The sequence below is a fragment of the Aulostomus chinensis genome, chromosome 10, assembly GCF_037954235.1.
Source record: "Aulostomus chinensis isolate RoL2024-O1b breed Wild chromosome 10, RoL_Achi_v1.0, whole genome shotgun sequence".
Lineage (NCBI taxonomy): Eukaryota > Metazoa > Chordata > Actinopteri > Syngnathiformes > Aulostomidae > Aulostomus > Aulostomus chinensis.
In genome coordinates, this window is record NC_141329.1 from 2134023 (window position 1) to 2149893 (window position 15871).

Genomic DNA, 15871 nt, shown 5'->3' on the forward strand with positions numbered 1-15871 from the left:
TCTGTTGGTACTGGCGGGCCGACGTCCCGTCAGAGCTGTTGAGGGACTCCAGCAACGCTAACTAAACTACTTCACTTCCATGCTTCTGTAGTATTAAAACATGACACCTGACCCAATGTCAATGTTCCAGCCTTCACTCACACGTTGATGTACTTCAGTTGTAATGTGACAATTTTCTGATCATTTCCTTCATACCTTTGTACCAATTTAATGAAAAATATGAATGAATGTTAATTTGGCCTTTTCTCCGTACTCATGAGGAATTGTGTGAATTTCTGAGAAAAAAAATCAATATATTTTCATGGTTTTCCAGAGATTTGTCTAAAACACTCAAAACTTTTATTAGTTGTGGAAATACTGCACGATTGTACTCAATTATTTGATATAAATTTGACTTATCAGAAAACTGGCAAAAAAAAAACGAACAACCCAGAGGTCGAGCAGCTGCAGAGTGAGAATCTGAGCTCCGATGCTGCCTTGGATTTCTGGTGTCTTCAAGTGTGTGAAAGTGAACATGAACCCAAACTTGAGGATCCAGAACTGGAAGAAATTGGAGGAAACTGCTGGTGATGGAGGCGTTCATCTGTCTCCATGGTAACCGGTGCTGATGAGGACCGGATGGGGTCTCGGAGGGGGGCTCAGAGGAGGCAGGTCTGGGCCTTCCTCTCCACTTCGCTGCAGTACTTCTCAGAGAGCCCTGTGGCCCTGCACACCCACCAACACCAGCAGGTTATTTCACCGGAGGACGCCAGCAGAATGATTCACCGCCTCTGACAACTTACTTGAGCTCCCTCAGCTTCTTCTCCTTGATCTCATCGAGGCGGGAACGTCTCTGCCGGGCTTCCTCGCTCAGCCGTTCAGCCTCCTTGAAGATCTCCGTGCGCTTGGCGAGGGCCGAGAGCTCACGCTCCTTCACCTGCTTCTTGATGGCGTCCGAGTGACGAAGAGCTCTCTGGCGCTGCTTCTCCTCTTCCTCCTCCTGCTTGTTGATGGCCTCCTGCTGCACCCTGAGTGGAGGAGGGTTGAGGTAATGAGGAAATGAAAACGTGTCGGTGTAAAAAAAGTTCTGCGGGTGGTTGTTGTGTCCACAGCCTCTCACTTCAGCACCCTCTCGAACTCCGCCTTCTCCCTGCCGGCCTCGATGGACAGCAGACGCTCTTTACAGTGAACCTGCTCCAGACGAGCTGCTCGCAGCGTCGCCTCCTCCTCAGCTTTTTTAAGAGCCTGCACCTTCTCTTTCCTCCTCCACTCCCTGTCTGCGATTTCTTGGTTCCTGCGAGCTCGGAGATCATCCTTCCCAACACGTGCGGCGCGCACACACACACACACACACACACACACACACACACACACACACACAGAGTTCTTTCACTGAGGAACTAACAGCATTTAAACAGCGCTCGCTGACTTCCTCCCTGACCTGGTCCGCCTTGTGGTCCCGGGCCTTCTCCTGGCGCGCTCTCAGCCGAGCGACCTCCAACTCCTTCTCCCTCTTGATTCGCCTCTGCTGCTCTTCGTACTCGGCCTCTCGCTTCTGCACGAGGTCATGACAGATCAACACCGTCCTGTGTTCCCGTTACCATGGAGACCAGCGACCTCTCTTTTGCTCTCACCAGTTTGTTTTTGATGTATTCCATGTCTCTGATGTCAGCCAGCTTCTCCTCCTCCTTCCTTTGCTCCTTCACTCTTATCGTTTCGGCGTTGATGCGCATCACTTCCTGGTGCAGATGCAGTTGTTCCTCCCGCTTCCTCTCCAGCGCCTGGAACCAGACAAGCAGTCAGAGACACGCTGGGAACACGTGGCAGGCGTGTGCTTCGTCTCTGTGCACCTGCAGCTCCTCCTGGTTCATCCTCTCCTGCTTCTCTCGGATCAGATGTTTCTCTTGTTCTTTCAACTCATCCTGTATTTGCTTCTCCTCCAGACGCTGCTGGATCTGGTTGTAGATCTGCTGCATTCCGCTGAAGCACACACACACACACACACACACACACACACACACACACACACACACACACACACACACGACACACACTTGTGACCTCCACAGCTCAGCTTATCTATAAGGAGCTCAGGTGCTTCTTCCCTTCACCTGATCCTCTGTTGCTTGCGCTGCTCATCAATCTTCTCCATCGTCTCTAAAGCGTTGCGACGCTCCACTTCCATCATGGCATCCAGGCGCTTCTCCTCCTCTGACAGTTCAGCCAGGATCTGTTTCTTCTCCTGGATTTGGGCGTCACGTGTAGCTTGGCACTGAGCGCCTAGAATCAGCTGACAACACCACAGACACATCATGTGACCTCTGTGACTCCTGCAGGTTCTCAGTCGAGTGCAGCTTCCTTGTCGTGTCCGTCAAGTCTCTGTTCATTTCTGCACATTTCACGTTTTTGTCTCGTCCTTCCTGTTTTATTTTGAAGTCACTGACCCGTTGTCTGTGTTCCGGACCCACCTCCTGCACGCCCTCCCCCGTCTTGTCCTACCTGCTTCCTGATTGTTCTCCCCACCTGTTTCCCTCCTCCCCTGATCACCTCTGGTATTTAACCTGGTGTCTTCATTGTACTTCCCTGTCCTCGTCCCAGCATGTCTCTCACATGAATCACAGTCCCAGTCTGCTTGTGGTCGACCTCGCCTTTTTGCGTCTCGACCCTCAGAAACCTGACTACCTGTGTACCGAACCCTGACCGGAATAAACTCGCCCTTTTGTCCCAACCGGATCAGCGGTGTGCGTTTCTGTGTTCTGTGCCTGGTGCCCCTGACATTCCTACCTCGTTGAGCTTCCTGATCTCCTCCTCCTGCTCCATCCTGAGGGCGTTGGCTTGCTCCAGTAGGCGCTGTGCACGGTCCCGGGCCTCCAGCTCCAGCTCAGTCAGCGTCTGGTTCTCCTTGCGGGACAGATCTGCCTCATGGAGCTGACGCTTCCGCTCCTCTGCAGTTTTCTGCGTGAGACGTGGCAACTGAATTGTTATCCTTCTGCAGGTTAAAGAACATCTCTGGACCGATTAAAAGTCGACTACCATTTCTTCTTCTTTCCTCCTCAGATAAACCTCCTTCAGGACCTCCTTCTTGGTGAGAACCTGAGACCTGCAGGTGATCTGCTCAAACTCAGCCGACGGCAGTATGATGGACTGTCCAGAGGGATCCTTACACGGGACCCTGACCACACAAAGATGGACTTATGATGCTTTTATGTTGTGCGCCTGTGCTGAGACCAGCTGACGACCAGAGTTTACCTGAGATTGCGAACGAGGTCCTTGGTGACGATCTGGACGGTCTCTCCTCGCGGCTTCTGCGGGGTCGGATCTCTGGACCTGGACTGGCAGGATTTCTGGACATAGTCACACCAACAGAGTGCCTGAGTACTGTGCAACTGCTGAAGTTTCTCTGTGACGGACGTTTAAATTTAGGCTCATTTGTGTCACAATGATCCTCCTGATGATACACGTTTAAACACACACTCGGCTGGTGTTTGAGTGTGTAGACACACACTCACTGGTGTGGTGCTGCCAAACAGACTCTCATCCACCTGGGAGGTTTGAGCCCGCGTGCAGTACCGGCGGTACCGGCGTGAGGTCGCAGACGTGGATCTGGCACTCTGCAACACATCAGACGATTAACTCTGCTGGAGCACTGCTAATGAAATCATTAATACGGCGCCAAAACACTGCGGTGAGTGTTTGATCGCCTTCACTACACACAACCGTCTGGAACCAGCAAACACAGGCAGCACAAGAACAGACTCGAATCAACCAACTGAGGCTGTTTCCCTTCATTCCCACATCCTCTCACTCACCATGATGCTCTGAGCTCGTTGTCAGGGGCAACGGGGAATTACCTCACTGGCAGATTTGCACCACAGCAGCCAAACTGTGTCTTTGCTTGACTTCTGTCAAGAATTCAGCAGCACAGAGAAGCAACATCCAGCTGAAGAGTCGGACTGTGTTTGTTGTCCGCTGCCATGGAAACGACAGTGTCAGCTGAAGGAGGCGGGGCCACGGGCGAGTATAATGTGGTGACTAATGACACATGACTACTACTACTACTAGTACTACCACTAATAATAATACTGTTGACAGATGTTTGGTCACTCTTCAGATCATGACAGTGATGATTTTAAAATGCTCATTTTTAAAAACATTTCCTTCTCTGTGTAAACTATTATTTGATTATTTAGGTTCTTATGTTTTATTGAAATAATTGTTGCTTTAGCATGAATTCCTAACTCTATTTTTGAGTTTGTTAATTTGCTAATTGCTTCCCTCTAACCGGCCAATCACCTTCCAGAGGGGGCGGGGCGTAACGATGACAACAACAATGGCGGAGAAGTTCCCGGCTGACGGGCCAGAGATTTCCCCTCTGATAACGGCTGAGGATCGATACCCTCATCGATACTTGAGTTTGAGAGCTGGGGGGTTAGCACGTAGGTCGCGTGGGTGTCACTGTTACCCAAAAGACTTTGCGTTAGGAAAAAAAAAGAGGAATGCGGAAGTGGAGGAGGATCACGCGCGCTCCGGACGCCGGGCGAACATGGCGGACAGGCATCAGCCGAAGGTCTCCAACTGATTTGAGTTCGGTGAACATGAACGCAACAGAACGTGTTTGTCTTCTTCCGGGTCTGGACTGGTCCGGTACCGATGTTGGGTTCTTGTGACGTGGAGACATCAGTGAGGCTCCGATGGAGGAGGACCCGGAGATGCTGCTCATGAGCACTGTTTCATATGCCGCCAATCCTCTAAAAGTGAATCTGACAGGGCTTAATTCACTAATTAATAAGTCCTTCACGTCATCAGTTAGTAAAAGTTGGGATTCGCTGGTTCCTGCCTTTGTTTTGTGTTTGTTGGGGTTTCCCCACCCCGCCCCCTGTGAATTATGAATACCATTTTTTTGAGGATTCCACCCGTGAGAGATTAACAAACAGGAGAGGGGAAGATGGTCACGGTCACTGTGAAATCAGATGATATCCTTCAATAGAAGATCAATAGCAGCTGATCAGCGCTGATTGATCCGCCCCCCCCCCCCCCCAGCAGGTCCCTGGAACCTCCCAGATTAAATCAGCGTTCAGGTTCTACAAGTTGACCATTAACTTCTGCTGCTGATTACAGACTCGTCTGCTCTTACAACCAGCAGCAGCAGCTGCTGTGGATCCGGAGGCAAAGTTCAGAGTCACGGGTCCGCCAGAGCTCCCCCCCCCTCACCCCGGGAGTATCTTCACATTTTCTCCACTTCTGTGGGAGTAAATCTGCAGTCATGGCCACAGCAAGTTATGGATACTACAGAGCAACTATATTTCTGGCCATGTTTGTAGGCTACACGCTGTACTACTTCAACAGGAAAACCTTCTCCTTTGTGATACCTTCAGTTATGGAGGAAATCCCGCTGGACAAGGACGACATGGGTAGGCCCCCTCATGCTTGAGGTCATCATTCTGTGTGTACTCATGACTTTTAATCCTCAGATACGGATGAATTAATCACCCCTGAATTAAAAGACTTGTTCAGAAGCTGTTAAAATCTGGAGTTCTCACGTTTCTCTTTTTATTGATATTACAACAACGATGTACTAATACTGTATGTTGATTAGAGAACTGCAGTTTCAGTTTGTATGTTTGAGCTGAGAATCAAGCGTGTGTGTGTGTGTGTGTGTGTGTGTGATCTGTCTCCATTGTTACCGTTGTCGTATTGGCGGCTCTGACGTGCTCCTCCTTCCCTCGGCGTGCAGGCATGATCACCAGCAGTCAGTCACTGGCCTACGGCATCTCCAAGTTCATCAGCGGCGTGCTCTCTGACCAGGTTAGCGCCCGCTGGCTCTTCTCCATCGGCTTGTTCGTGGTGGGAGGCATCAACGTGGTCTTCTCCTGGTCCTCCACCGTCGCAGTCTTCTCTGTCCTGTGGTTCCTGAACGGCCTGGGCCAGGGCTTCGGCTGGCCCCCCTGCGGCAGGGTGCTGCGTAAGGTAGCTGAGCCCCTGGAGGAGTCTGATCATGCTGGTTGTTTGGGTCGCTCCGTGAAGTATAACACAATAAGGTTTTGCAACACAACTGCTAAGATGACATCATATGATGCAAATCATCGCTTCATTTCATGTTTAGTGCAGATTAAGAATAAATTACACACGAGTCAGGACAGAACATCAACCTGAACCTTGTGTGGAACAAGGAGGGATTTGTTGTCCCAGCAGAACGGCTGGTTCCCCCTGCAGTTCCTCAGCAGGTTGGTGGCATCAACAAATCTGACGGAGAATTCGGTGTAAGAGGAGGACCAAGCAGCAGGTTCCCTCCTTCGCACGGGAAGTTCAGCGTTGTTTCTTCTGCCTGTGACAACCCGACTTGTCTCCTCCCTCCTGTCGATCCCTGTCATCCTCAGTGGTTTGAACCGTCTCAGTTCGGGACGTGGTGGGCCATCCTGTCCTGCAGCATGAACCTGGCGGGCAGCCTGGGTCCCATCGTCACCTTGGTTCTGGCCCAGACCTACAGCTGGAGGACCATCCTGGCCGCCTCGGGTCTGATCTGTGTGGCGCTGTCTTTCGTCTGCCTGCTGGTCATCAAGAACGAACCGAAGGACGTCGGGCTGCCGAACCTGGATGTGGCAGCCAAGAAGAAGAAAGGAGGTGAGACGCCCCCCGATGTTGATGATATTATAAGCAGATGAATGTTCATTAAGTTTGTGAAAGCAAAAAAGGGAAGAAGTTTTTAAAAACAACACAAAATTACACTGTAAAATACGAACAACTGACAAAAATGAAGTGAATAAACAGAAAAATGGAGGAAGTTGAGTGGACGGGAGACGCCCCTCCCACAATGGTGACCCCGCATGAATGAAAGGTTAGGTGTGAAATTGTTCCGTTATTGATTTAAAACTGAACCTGAGGTTTGTTTCTTCACGCTCTGTTGGTTGTTGACTCTTTCCCGTTACACTCGCACTCTGTGTGTGTTTGTGTGTTGTGTATTCTCTACATGTGTGTTTTTGCACAGCATGCCGCTGATGTGTCTAAAGGTCAATAATCCCGCGGACTCTGCCCCCCCCCCATGTGCCCCTCACATGCCACCTGTATGAGCCGTGTTGGAGAGATGCTGCACGGCGATCATGTTGACATTACTACCGTGTGTTGGTCTTGTGCGCAGATGCATCCGGCGAGGAGAGCAGCCTGGCAGAGTTCCTGCTGTCGCCCTACCTGTGGCTGCTCTCCCTGTCCTACCTGGTGGTGTTCGGAGTGAAGACCGCCTGCACGGACTGGGGTCAGCTGTTCCTCATCCAGGACAAGGGCCAGTCCACGCTCATGGGTACGGAGGGGAGCTCTTTCTGTTGATCTGTGTGTGTGTGTGTGTGTGTGTGTGTGTGGTGATTCACCTCTGTGCTGTTCATAGGAAGTTCATACATGAGCGCCCTGGAGGTGGGAGGGCTGCTGGGGAACCTGGCAGCAGGTTACATCTCTGACAAGGCCGTGGCCAGAGTGAGTCGTTGCAGCTGAGCTATTTGTTTGTTGTGTGTTTCCAAAGTCAGCCACCCTTAATTCCGGCTTTAATTCTACAGTTGTAACCAGCAAACCCACTTTCAAAACGGATTCGAACTAATCTGAGTTTCAAAATAAGAGGCGAACTGAAATAAAAATAGGCAGTAACAAAAAATGCAGAACTGTTTTAGCCTCAAATTACTGTCAGTGCCCCATCAAAGATGTTTAAATCTGGAGGCATGAGACGAGAACGGTTGTGTACTTGTGGGCGAACGTTCTCTCAGAAGTAGAACGTTGGGTCTTCATGACCAAAACTGACCAAAGATTGATCCAGATAACAGAACCAAGACGGTGCGGCGCTGCTGCCAAACCCAGAGAGACTCAGGCTTGGGCTCATGCCTGCAAGACTAAGTTCAGGGTGAAAAGAACATAATCATGAATGAGGCTCGTTCACAACCTCCGTCTTCCCTCATGACATCGAGGTTACACAAGAGTCCCTCATGCTTGCCAGAGGGTATCGTTAATGATTAGCACACAGTAATTACGCGGCGAACGAGGTCACCAAGAAATATTAGAACCGCATTTCTGCTGCTGCAGTTTTCTGGTCGTGCTCATTTAGAGTCTCTGCTCTTTCACAGGAGCCAGAACACAAAGTTCATTCATAAGTCAAACATCAGAGTTTAGAGTCATTCTGTCGCCGCCCGAGCCGGTCTCTCCTCATGCATTTCCTCTTCTGAACAGCAAGGCCTGAGAATCCACGGTAACCCCCGCCACTTCATCCTCATGGTCATGATGGCCGGAATGGTGGCATCCATGTACCTGTTCAGGGTCACCGTGTCACCGGACAGCCCCAAGGTATCCGAGCTCCCCTCCCCCCAGACGCCCTCCTCACTCCAGCCCCTCAGATGTAGTAATCGCTCTGAATCTCCACGTTCAGGTGTGGATTCTCAGCTTAGGAGCTGCTTTTGGATTCTCCTCCTACGGGCCGATAGCCTTGTTTGGACTCATAGCCAATGAGAGTGCTCCCTCCAACCTGTGTGGGACGTCACACGCCATAGTTGCCCTCATGGCCAACAGTACGTGGGTGCTTTTATATAAACACTACAAATATGAAGCCTTGTCAGAAAAGTCACTGCCGCCGTCTCATGCCGCTGCTTCACGCTCGACTTTCAACAAAGCAGATAAATATCGTTTGTTGTCTGCTCAGTTGGCGGCTTCCTGTCCGGCCTTCCCTTCGGCACCATTGCAAAGCACCACGGCTGGGAAACGGCCTTCTGGGTAGCCGAGGTCGTTTGTGGCGTCACCACAGTCGGATTCTTCCTGTTGCGCAACATCCGAACCAAGATGGGTAACGTGTCCAAGAAGGCCGACTGAGGCATCGCCCGGCGCCTGGCTTCCACGCAGAGGAGGAATATTTCATCATTGTATTTTCATATTTTTTTTTTAATAAGGTACAGTTTTTCCTTTGTCAAGCGTCAGTCAAAATAAATGTGACCAAAAAAAAAAAACAGCTGAAGAACCGTCTCCTCCCTGTTGCTCACTAAAGAAATCTACATGACCGACTGACAAGAACTTCAGGTAGAGACGCGCGGGAACATCGGCTCTGCTCTTTCCTCGAGTACTGGTATCAGTTTGATGGTGTATAATACACACGTGTGTGTGTGTGTATTATATAGATACACACACACACACTCTGGCCCAGGTTGAGTCATCTCTTGTTTATGAAAGTGCAATATCAGGTTTATGGACTTTTTCTAATATCTGAGTTTCAAATTCAATGTTGAAAAAATCAATCCACCAAATGGGTGAAAATACACCATCATGCATCCATAATTTAAAAATGTAGCTCAATTAAAAATAAGCTGGTAGCTCAATGGGCCGGCCCGGTGGAGCAGTGGTCCTCCCTGTGGCCCCCAGCAAGAAGGTTGTGGGTGGAGCCCCGGCTGCAGCACGGGGTCTTTCTGGGTGAGTCTCCATGTTCTCCCTGTTCCTGCTGGGTTCTCTCTGGTACTCCAGCTTCCTCCACAGTCCAAAGACATCAAGAGGGACCAGGTTAATCCAGACTCTAAATTGACCGTAGGCGTGGCTGGGAGAGCCAATGGTTGTCTGTCTCTATGTGTTGGCCCTGCCATGGACTGGTGACCCGTCCAGGGGGAAGGCTGCTGGGATAGGCTCCACCCCCACCACCCTCAACAGGAGGAGAGGGAGAAGATGGAGGGATCATCACTGGTTTGACTGGTTAGATCAGTTTAATGTCCATGCAGCCAAAAACAGAACAAAAAAAAAAACCTTTAAATACATACAGAAGTTTAAGTATTTACAAAACATGAAGTATTTACAATGAAGTAACTACCAGTCCAACAGAGCGCTGCAGGGATGAGGTACTTCTGAAGTCCGGCAGGACATTTTTCAGACAAAAGTGATTCCAAGTTCATGAGTGATTAACTGACATGTTTGATGTTATAGAACAAAATGATAACTTCGGCCTGTGTTGTGATGTTCCAGGAATTTAAGAAAAACCCACTTCCGTCTATACGAGGTTTCAGGCCTCATTCCTGCGCCGCTCTCAACCAACTGGGACTAAACACACGAGGATGAGTTCCTTCTCCTCATCTTCATCCGCAGGCGTAAAAAGTCAGTGAATCTGTCGTAGTTAGAAACAAGATTTTAGCAGAAGATTCTTTCCTTCAAGACCCAACTCCGAAGTTACCGGCTTTCTCCGCCACCTCCAACGCGCTCTTCAGATTCTGATCGAAGAGTTCACACCTGGAAGAAATGAAATCAGACACGAGAAGTGATGAGAGCTCTGCGTTCGACGCCTCATCCTCTCCTCTGATGTCAGCGGTACCTGATGGGCATTTCCAGAGAGTAGAACGGGTTCTTGAGAGCAAAATCTGAGTAGATCTCATAAATCTTCCTCAGGAGCGCATCAATGCCGGACTGCCGCGGGTCTGCCAGCACGATGAACTTGATCCCTGAGAGAACACAGGCAGCGGGAGGATTTCCACTTAACATAGAAATGTAGCAATGATCATTATAATCATCTTGTCAATGAAAACATCAGATTTGATCATCAGCGTGACTGGATTGTTCTCAGTTACTGGATCACTGTACACATGTTGACAGCTGAGTCAGGTGATGCAGGAGCACAAGGATGAGAGATGCATCCTGAGAGGAGCGTCAGGATTGGGATGTCACTGACGTCAGAGATTCCGGTCAGAACTCTGAGATCAAAGCGGTCACCGACAGCTCCTCCTCTGCACTGTGAAGCAACTGCCGGGCAAAAGCTCCCGGCTGGAGCTCAGGTGACCAGCTGACAGCAAAACTAATTCATCAGTTTAGCATCAAAACCAAAAGAAGCTGTCATTTCCTCCACCTGTGAGAGTCTGGAAGCAGTGGAGCTTGAAGACGTCGGTCTCAAGCATCTCAATCCCTGAGCTGCCGGCTTCAGGTGACAGCTGCGATCCGATGGCAAACAACCTGCAGGAATAAAACAAAGACGGTCAACATCTCCTGATACTCATCAGAGTCTCCACTGACCCGGATACCAGTTTCAGTTCAATCCCAACAAAAAGGTGGTCCTGTCGTACACTGACGAGCACTCAAGGCGTTTTGGTTGAGGACAGATTTTTACTTCTCTGCCTCTGGAAGAGACACGAACACCATGTATGGATGGATCTTAAGTTTAGCTTTTGTTTTCTGTAGATCCACTGAGCTGCAGCACCTTGTTGGCTGGGTGAGATGGAGGGGTTTCCTCATCAGACCTCTCTTCTACACCAGTGAAACCAGGACGTGACTTACGAGTGGAACATGGACGCCAACATCAGCTTCTCATTGGAGCTCAGGCGGGCTCGTCCGAACCGAATAGACACGGGATAGTTGGAGGGATCCTTCAAGTACTCGAGGATGTCCTTTCCATCTGCGGTGTTCTTTCCAATCACGTCGGCTCCGTTGATGGAGAGCACAGCATGACCCACTGGAACGGCGGCACACACCAGATCAGCATTTATGCTTCAGACATTAACATGGTAGAAACAAGGTTCCCGACGTTTACCCACAGTTACAACCCGGTCATGTGAGACCACCCTACACTGACTACTGTTAAAATGCACGGCCAGAGAATAAGGGAATGCAGGGGAGAACACTGGCAGTGACACACAATGAAGCAACTAGCATTTGCTAGCTGCTAGCCTGAGCTAATCTGTCGCTACCTCTGATTCCGTCCCGCTGCCCGAACGACACCACGACCTTCTCATCGTGGTGTTTGAGCACCAAATCCAAAGGAAAACTAAACGTCTTCTCGACCTCCGCCCTGGGAACGTAGTTGTCGTACTGGTAAATTAAACCTCCAGCCTTGTTCACCACATACACACTGAAAATCACCATCTTTGCAACGCTCTGCTCAGCTGACAGGAAGTGTCATGTGACCACAACTGCTGAGAAAACGAAAATCTAAACGTGGTTTACTTTTGCCATCTTCAGTTTGTTTCTATTTTTATTTTATCAAAAAATAAAATGAATTGTGTTGAGTAGTTTGAGTTGATGATGAATCACTGAAAACCAGAAACAAATAAAAACTACATATCCCGTAATGACCCTCTCCTCTTCCGCATGTACAGGTTGTCTAAGGGGCTTTTGCACGGGTGAACTTCCTTTCGCTCCGACATCTTGACGAGGAAACATGGTGAGGCCGGCTAGTACGCCTTCTATTGACGTTAAATCGAAAATATGCAACTGTTTTTGTGGTCAGCTTGAGTTCCACCAAGTCGCTATGAACAACAAACTCAACTTGTGCTGTCAAACTGAGCTTAATGTGTTGATTAATCAACTAAATGATATATTTAAACGCAGCAGCTGGCTAGCTAACATTAGCTCGCTAGCTAGTGCCACCACGCTTTCATGCTGAACTGTGCTGGCAGAAAAGTAGCGGAGCAAAGTAGGCAAATGTCCTCAGGAATACTCACTGTACCTGCTCATGTGTGTACAACAGTGATATCAGGGTTACCAGTACTGCGTCCTTGCATACTGGTGATGAGAATATTAGCCGTGCTGGTGATTTCTGGTGTGTCTGAAAATCGCGGAGGAGGCCATCCCATGCTAACGTCGCCGTGGTCGGTTCTCGTGTAGTTGCAAACTTTACCGACGTTGATGGATAACATTTGAAATTTGTTCCAAAAGTGTAAAACCAAACAAAATCTTCAGCCGGTAAGGTTAACCCCAACTCCGTGTGACTCCAGCCTCACGGTTGCGGTAACCTGTCGGAGGATTTGTGTATCTAGGGTTTTGACATTTGAATATTTGCTGCCAGGTCATAAATTGAGATCGTTCTCTGTTCCCAGCCTCCCAAGCAAGACAAGAAGAAGGACACGGGGAAGTCCAAGAAGGACAAGGACCCAGTTAACAAGTCCGGAGGCAAAGCCAAGAAGAAGGTAAGCAGTGGTTGATGGACATGTCAGTTTCCTCCTGGCGCTGCTGTGGGTGTAATGGTGCAGAGAAACTGAACTATTTTCTTGAAACACTGAATCCACAAACTTCCTGTGTTCTGAGCAGAAGTGGTCCAAGGGAAAAGTGAGGGACAAGCTCAACAACCTGGTCCTCTTCGACAAGGCGACCTACGACAAGCTGTACAAAGAAGTTCCTAACTACAAACTCATCACCCCCGCTGTTGTGTCAGAGAGGCTGAAGATCCGTGGCTCCCTGGCCAGGAACGCCCTGCAGGAGCTGCTTGCCAAAGGTAAACTTCACCTGTTCAACTCAAAGCCAAAAACTGCACATCACATCAGTGACATAGCTGCGTCCAAGCCAGCGGGTTTTATTGTTCCGCTTCTAATTGGAAGCTTTTATAATACCTTAATTTTATAAACATCCAAAGCAGCAGTCAAGGAAAAGTGTCAAAACCTGTCAGGGGAACACCCACGATCCACCTGGAGAGCAGCTGCCAGGTGTTGGCCTGTTTTAGCATCTTAATGATTTATCTGTTGGAGTCCATACATGAGTGATGGCTCAACTAGTGACAGTCTCCCTGGTGCCACCTTTCCTGTACTCGGTCTGTCAGCGGCTTCGTGGACTGCGATAATCACTCTGTGGATGTCATTCTACTTACAACAATAGTGTAGAATATTTGTTTGTTTCTTCTGTATTCCCGTCAACATGCTACAGAGATAGAAAATGGACAGAAATGCGTCTGAATGGCGGTTTTGTTTTTGATTCCATAGGCGGGTGGTGAGTTATGGGAGATTGTGTGTCTGCTGAGTGCAGCGCACACAGATGGTTCATTAGCTCCGCCTTGTACGGAGAACAGAACTGGCACACTTGCAGTGACCATCAGTGACAGCTGGACTCTGTAGTGTTTATCTGTTCATTTCAGCTCATGTTGGATGTTCTTATCTCATTTACAAATCAGAATGAGTTTCACTCAGACTGACCCATAAATCAGAGCACAGCTCAAACCCCAGGCTCGCTGACCCGCCCGCCTCCACCATCACAGGAAGAACGCATATCCCAGGGAAGCTGAGGTTGGACGTGATGTTCTCTCTGGCATCTCTGATGATCTCATCAGAATACGCGTCCGTTACATTAAAGGAAGCGGTGAAGCTGGTCGATGCTCAAAATACGGCGCGTTTTAATGACCTCAATACTGTGAAGCAGCGCTGAGCCCGGCAGCGCTGTGTTGGTTCACTCGAGATTCCTGAAGTCCTGTGCGCTACTTGTCCCTGCTGCAGGGCTTCTTTTGCAGCTCCCTCAGTTGATGCACAGTGACAGCGTGCGTGCGTGTGTGTGTGTGTGTGTGTGTTTGTGGGTAGATTTATCAGACGAAAGCAGCTGTTGCAACAGTGACTTTTTACTTCTGAATGTTTCTTTTCCTCTCACATCCAGATGTTTGATGCCTGACATTTAAGTTTGGCTCGTGATTCTGTTCAGACGTCACTTAGGAGTGCGGACCAACGTCGAAAACCCGGAAGAAATCACATCAAATCTTTTGTGTTCAGTGACACGGCCGTTTGCTAGTAGCAGTGCTGGAGATGAGGTTTGAAGTAGGAACAGCAGCAGAACGTGTGAAGCCTCCGAAGTCAACACGACTGTTGCGTCACACCAGATCTGAGCCGCTGCTCCAGATACCCAGGTGGCCTTGTGTGCTCTTAGGATTCAAATCAGTCTCTCACGTCAGTGAGCTGCACGGCAAGCAAGCATCAGGAACACTGGCGATAAATCTTTGTAACCAAAATGAGAACGTGCCGGTGAAACTGTTTCTTTGTTTCAGGCATGATCAAACTGGTGTCCAAACACAGAGCACAGCTGATATACACTCGTAACACCAAGGGTGGAGACGAGGAGGCGGCAGCGGAGAAGGCATGATCAGGTAAACGGCAGGACTGGCGCCCGGCGGGGGGGGGGGGGGGGGGGGGGGTGCTGTCAGCTGGGTGATGACACCAGATGGCCGTGTAGAAACTGAAAGCTGCAAACACAAGAAGAAGAAACCAGCGTGAACAAATATTAGCATATAATCCACAACCGGCTCCAGGCCACAGAAACCGTCACTGCTGCCAAAGCAGGAATGAAAAATGGCCGAACACCGACTGTGAGTGAATGAATCTGAATAAAACCAGTAAGCCACACTCACTGCTGGTGGTTATGGCGCTTCAGTTGATATTGGCCTCTTTTTAGCAGACACAACATATCTGAAGAACATCGAGAAGCAGGAATTACTAGCGTTTGTCAGATATGAGAGCAGGCATGACTTTGCGAGGGTGAGTCTTAGCTAGGCTAGTTCAGGGAAATCCCACGCAGAGACAAGGAGGGTTGATCCTGAAGTTCCCTCGTTGAGCAGCACCTCCCCACCACGGAGGCCCTGAGTTTTCTTCTTATTGGTGTTTGAAACGTTTCTAAACTGTTAACCTGGTGTTTTCTCTCTTTCAGGTTCTCCTGTTTATTTCCTGTGATGAGCTGTTTGTAATGAAAGGTGAATAAAAATGTTAATACGAATCTTGGACTGTCGTTCATTGGCTCACTGTGGGGGAGTGTAGTTTCTCTTTGTAGACGCAGGTTTACAGCTGGGAGCTCAGTGGGACCAGCGCCGGGGCCCCTGCTCATCAGCGCCGGGGCCCCTGCTCACCAGCGCCGGGGCCCCTGCTCATCAGCGCCGGGGCCCCTGCTCACCAGCGCCGGGGCCCCTGCTCACCAGCGCCGGGGCCCCTGCTCACCAGCAGCCCTCTTGCTATCAAAGCTAAAGTGAGATTATTGTACGAGGTTGATTGAAATGCCAGCCCTGCAGCTGCTGTGTCCTCATCCGTGTTCTGTTCTCCAGACTCGTTGACTCATCGGTTCAGCAGCATCAGAACCGTTGTCTGTGTTTGGGTCCAGCAGAATTGGCTCTAAGAACACGAGTCATTAGTGAAGCAGGTTTATTAGTTACGATGAGCCGTTTTTA

The 15871-nt window shown here is 49.5% G+C and overlaps 4 protein-coding genes across 6 annotated transcripts; 2 read left to right on the forward strand and 2 right to left on the reverse strand.

Annotated features, from left to right (window-relative positions):
• Positions 1 to 21: 21 nt before the first annotated feature.
• Positions 22 to 6540, reverse strand: cfap45 (cilia and flagella associated protein 45). 3 transcript variants are annotated; one of them, XM_086215481.1, is made up of 13 exons: positions 4273 to 4392; positions 3789 to 3948; positions 3489 to 3590; positions 3229 to 3323; positions 3013 to 3151; positions 2764 to 2934; positions 2091 to 2269; positions 1830 to 1959; positions 1614 to 1760; positions 1421 to 1534; positions 1100 to 1293; positions 783 to 1007; positions 22 to 705 (listed from the first exon to the last, which is right to left on the reverse strand). In XM_086215481.1, the coding sequence occupies exons 2-13, from the start codon at positions 3789 to 3791 to the stop codon at positions 639 to 641; spliced, it is 1566 nt and encodes a 521-aa protein (XP_086071607.1). In that variant the 5' UTR covers positions 3792 to 3948; positions 4273 to 4392; the 3' UTR covers positions 22 to 638. The 3 variants fall into 3 exon arrangements, with proteins under 3 accessions (XP_086071607.1, XP_086071606.1, XP_086071608.1); XM_086215480.1 differs by lacking the exons at positions 3789 to 3948; positions 4273 to 4392 and adding an exon at positions 5664 to 6540; XM_086215482.1 differs by lacking the exon at positions 4273 to 4392 and having other exon boundaries at positions 3789 to 3954.
• slc37a4a (solute carrier family 37 member 4a) lies at positions 4170 to 8967 on the forward strand. Its single transcript, XM_086215486.1, has 8 exons — positions 4170 to 5390; positions 5714 to 5946; positions 6357 to 6600; positions 7115 to 7273; positions 7358 to 7443; positions 8185 to 8298; positions 8381 to 8519; positions 8651 to 8967. Exons 1-8 carry the CDS (start codon positions 5243 to 5245, stop codon positions 8815 to 8817), a joined length of 1290 nt encoding a protein of 429 aa, XP_086071612.1. The 5' UTR covers positions 4170 to 5242; the 3' UTR covers positions 8818 to 8967.
• trappc4 (trafficking protein particle complex subunit 4) lies at positions 8957 to 11931 on the reverse strand. Its single transcript, XM_086215487.1, has 5 exons — positions 11655 to 11931; positions 11245 to 11419; positions 10820 to 10923; positions 10292 to 10418; positions 8957 to 10209 (listed from the first exon to the last, which is right to left on the reverse strand). Exons 1-5 carry the CDS (start codon positions 11827 to 11829, stop codon positions 10131 to 10133), a joined length of 660 nt encoding a protein of 219 aa, XP_086071613.1. The 5' UTR covers positions 11830 to 11931; the 3' UTR covers positions 8957 to 10130.
• Positions 11932 to 12061: 130 nt separating this feature from the next.
• On the forward strand, positions 12062 to 15426 carry rps25 (ribosomal protein S25). The gene is made up of 5 exons (XM_086215488.1): positions 12062 to 12127; positions 12783 to 12872; positions 12994 to 13177; positions 14705 to 14803; positions 15361 to 15426. The coding sequence occupies exons 1-4, from the start codon at positions 12125 to 12127 to the stop codon at positions 14797 to 14799; spliced, it is 372 nt and encodes a 123-aa protein (XP_086071614.1). The 5' UTR covers positions 12062 to 12124; the 3' UTR covers positions 14800 to 14803; positions 15361 to 15426.
• The last annotated feature ends 445 nt before the right edge of the window (positions 15427 to 15871 follow it).

Excerpts from the sequence above, each read along its gene's own strand:
- trappc4 (XM_086215487.1), bottom strand. The coding sequence starts at position 11,829 with ATGGTGATTTTCAGTGTGTATGTGGTGAACAAGGCTGGAGGTTTAATT. Across the intron at positions 11,420-11,654 it reads GCAGCGGGACGGAATCAGAG|TGGGTCATGCTGTGCTCTCC; the intron begins GTAGCGACAGAT and ends CCGCCGTTCCAG. Across the intron at positions 10,924-11,244 it reads TTGGCGTCCATGTTCCACTC|GTTGTTTGCCATCGGATCGC; the intron begins GTAAGTCACGTC and ends TTATTCCTGCAG.
- cfap45 (XM_086215480.1), bottom strand. The coding sequence starts at position 5,717 with ATGCCTGCACGCCGAGGGAAGGAGGAGCACGTCAGAGCCGCCAATACG. Across the intron at positions 3,324-3,488 it reads TGTTTGGCAGCACCACACCA|AAATCCTGCCAGTCCAGGTC; the intron begins GTGAGTGTGTGT and ends GACTATGTCCAG. Across the intron at positions 1,008-1,099 it reads GAGTTCGAGAGGGTGCTGAA|GGTGCAGCAGGAGGCCATCA; the intron begins GTGAGAGGCTGT and ends TCCTCCACTCAG.
- slc37a4a (XM_086215486.1), top strand. The coding sequence starts at position 5,243 with ATGGCCACAGCAAGTTATGGATACTACAGAGCAACTATATTTCTGGCC. Across the intron at positions 7,444-8,184 it reads CTGACAAGGCCGTGGCCAGA|CAAGGCCTGAGAATCCACGG; the intron begins GTGAGTCGTTGC and ends TCTTCTGAACAG. Across the intron at positions 8,520-8,650 it reads AGTTGCCCTCATGGCCAACA|TTGGCGGCTTCCTGTCCGGC; the intron begins GTACGTGGGTGC and ends TTGTCTGCTCAG.
- rps25 (XM_086215488.1), top strand. Across the intron at positions 12,873-12,993 it reads GAGGCAAAGCCAAGAAGAAG|AAGTGGTCCAAGGGAAAAGT; the intron begins GTAAGCAGTGGT and ends TGTTCTGAGCAG. Across the intron at positions 13,178-14,704 it reads GCAGGAGCTGCTTGCCAAAG|GCATGATCAAACTGGTGTCC; the intron begins GTAAACTTCACC and ends TCTTTGTTTCAG.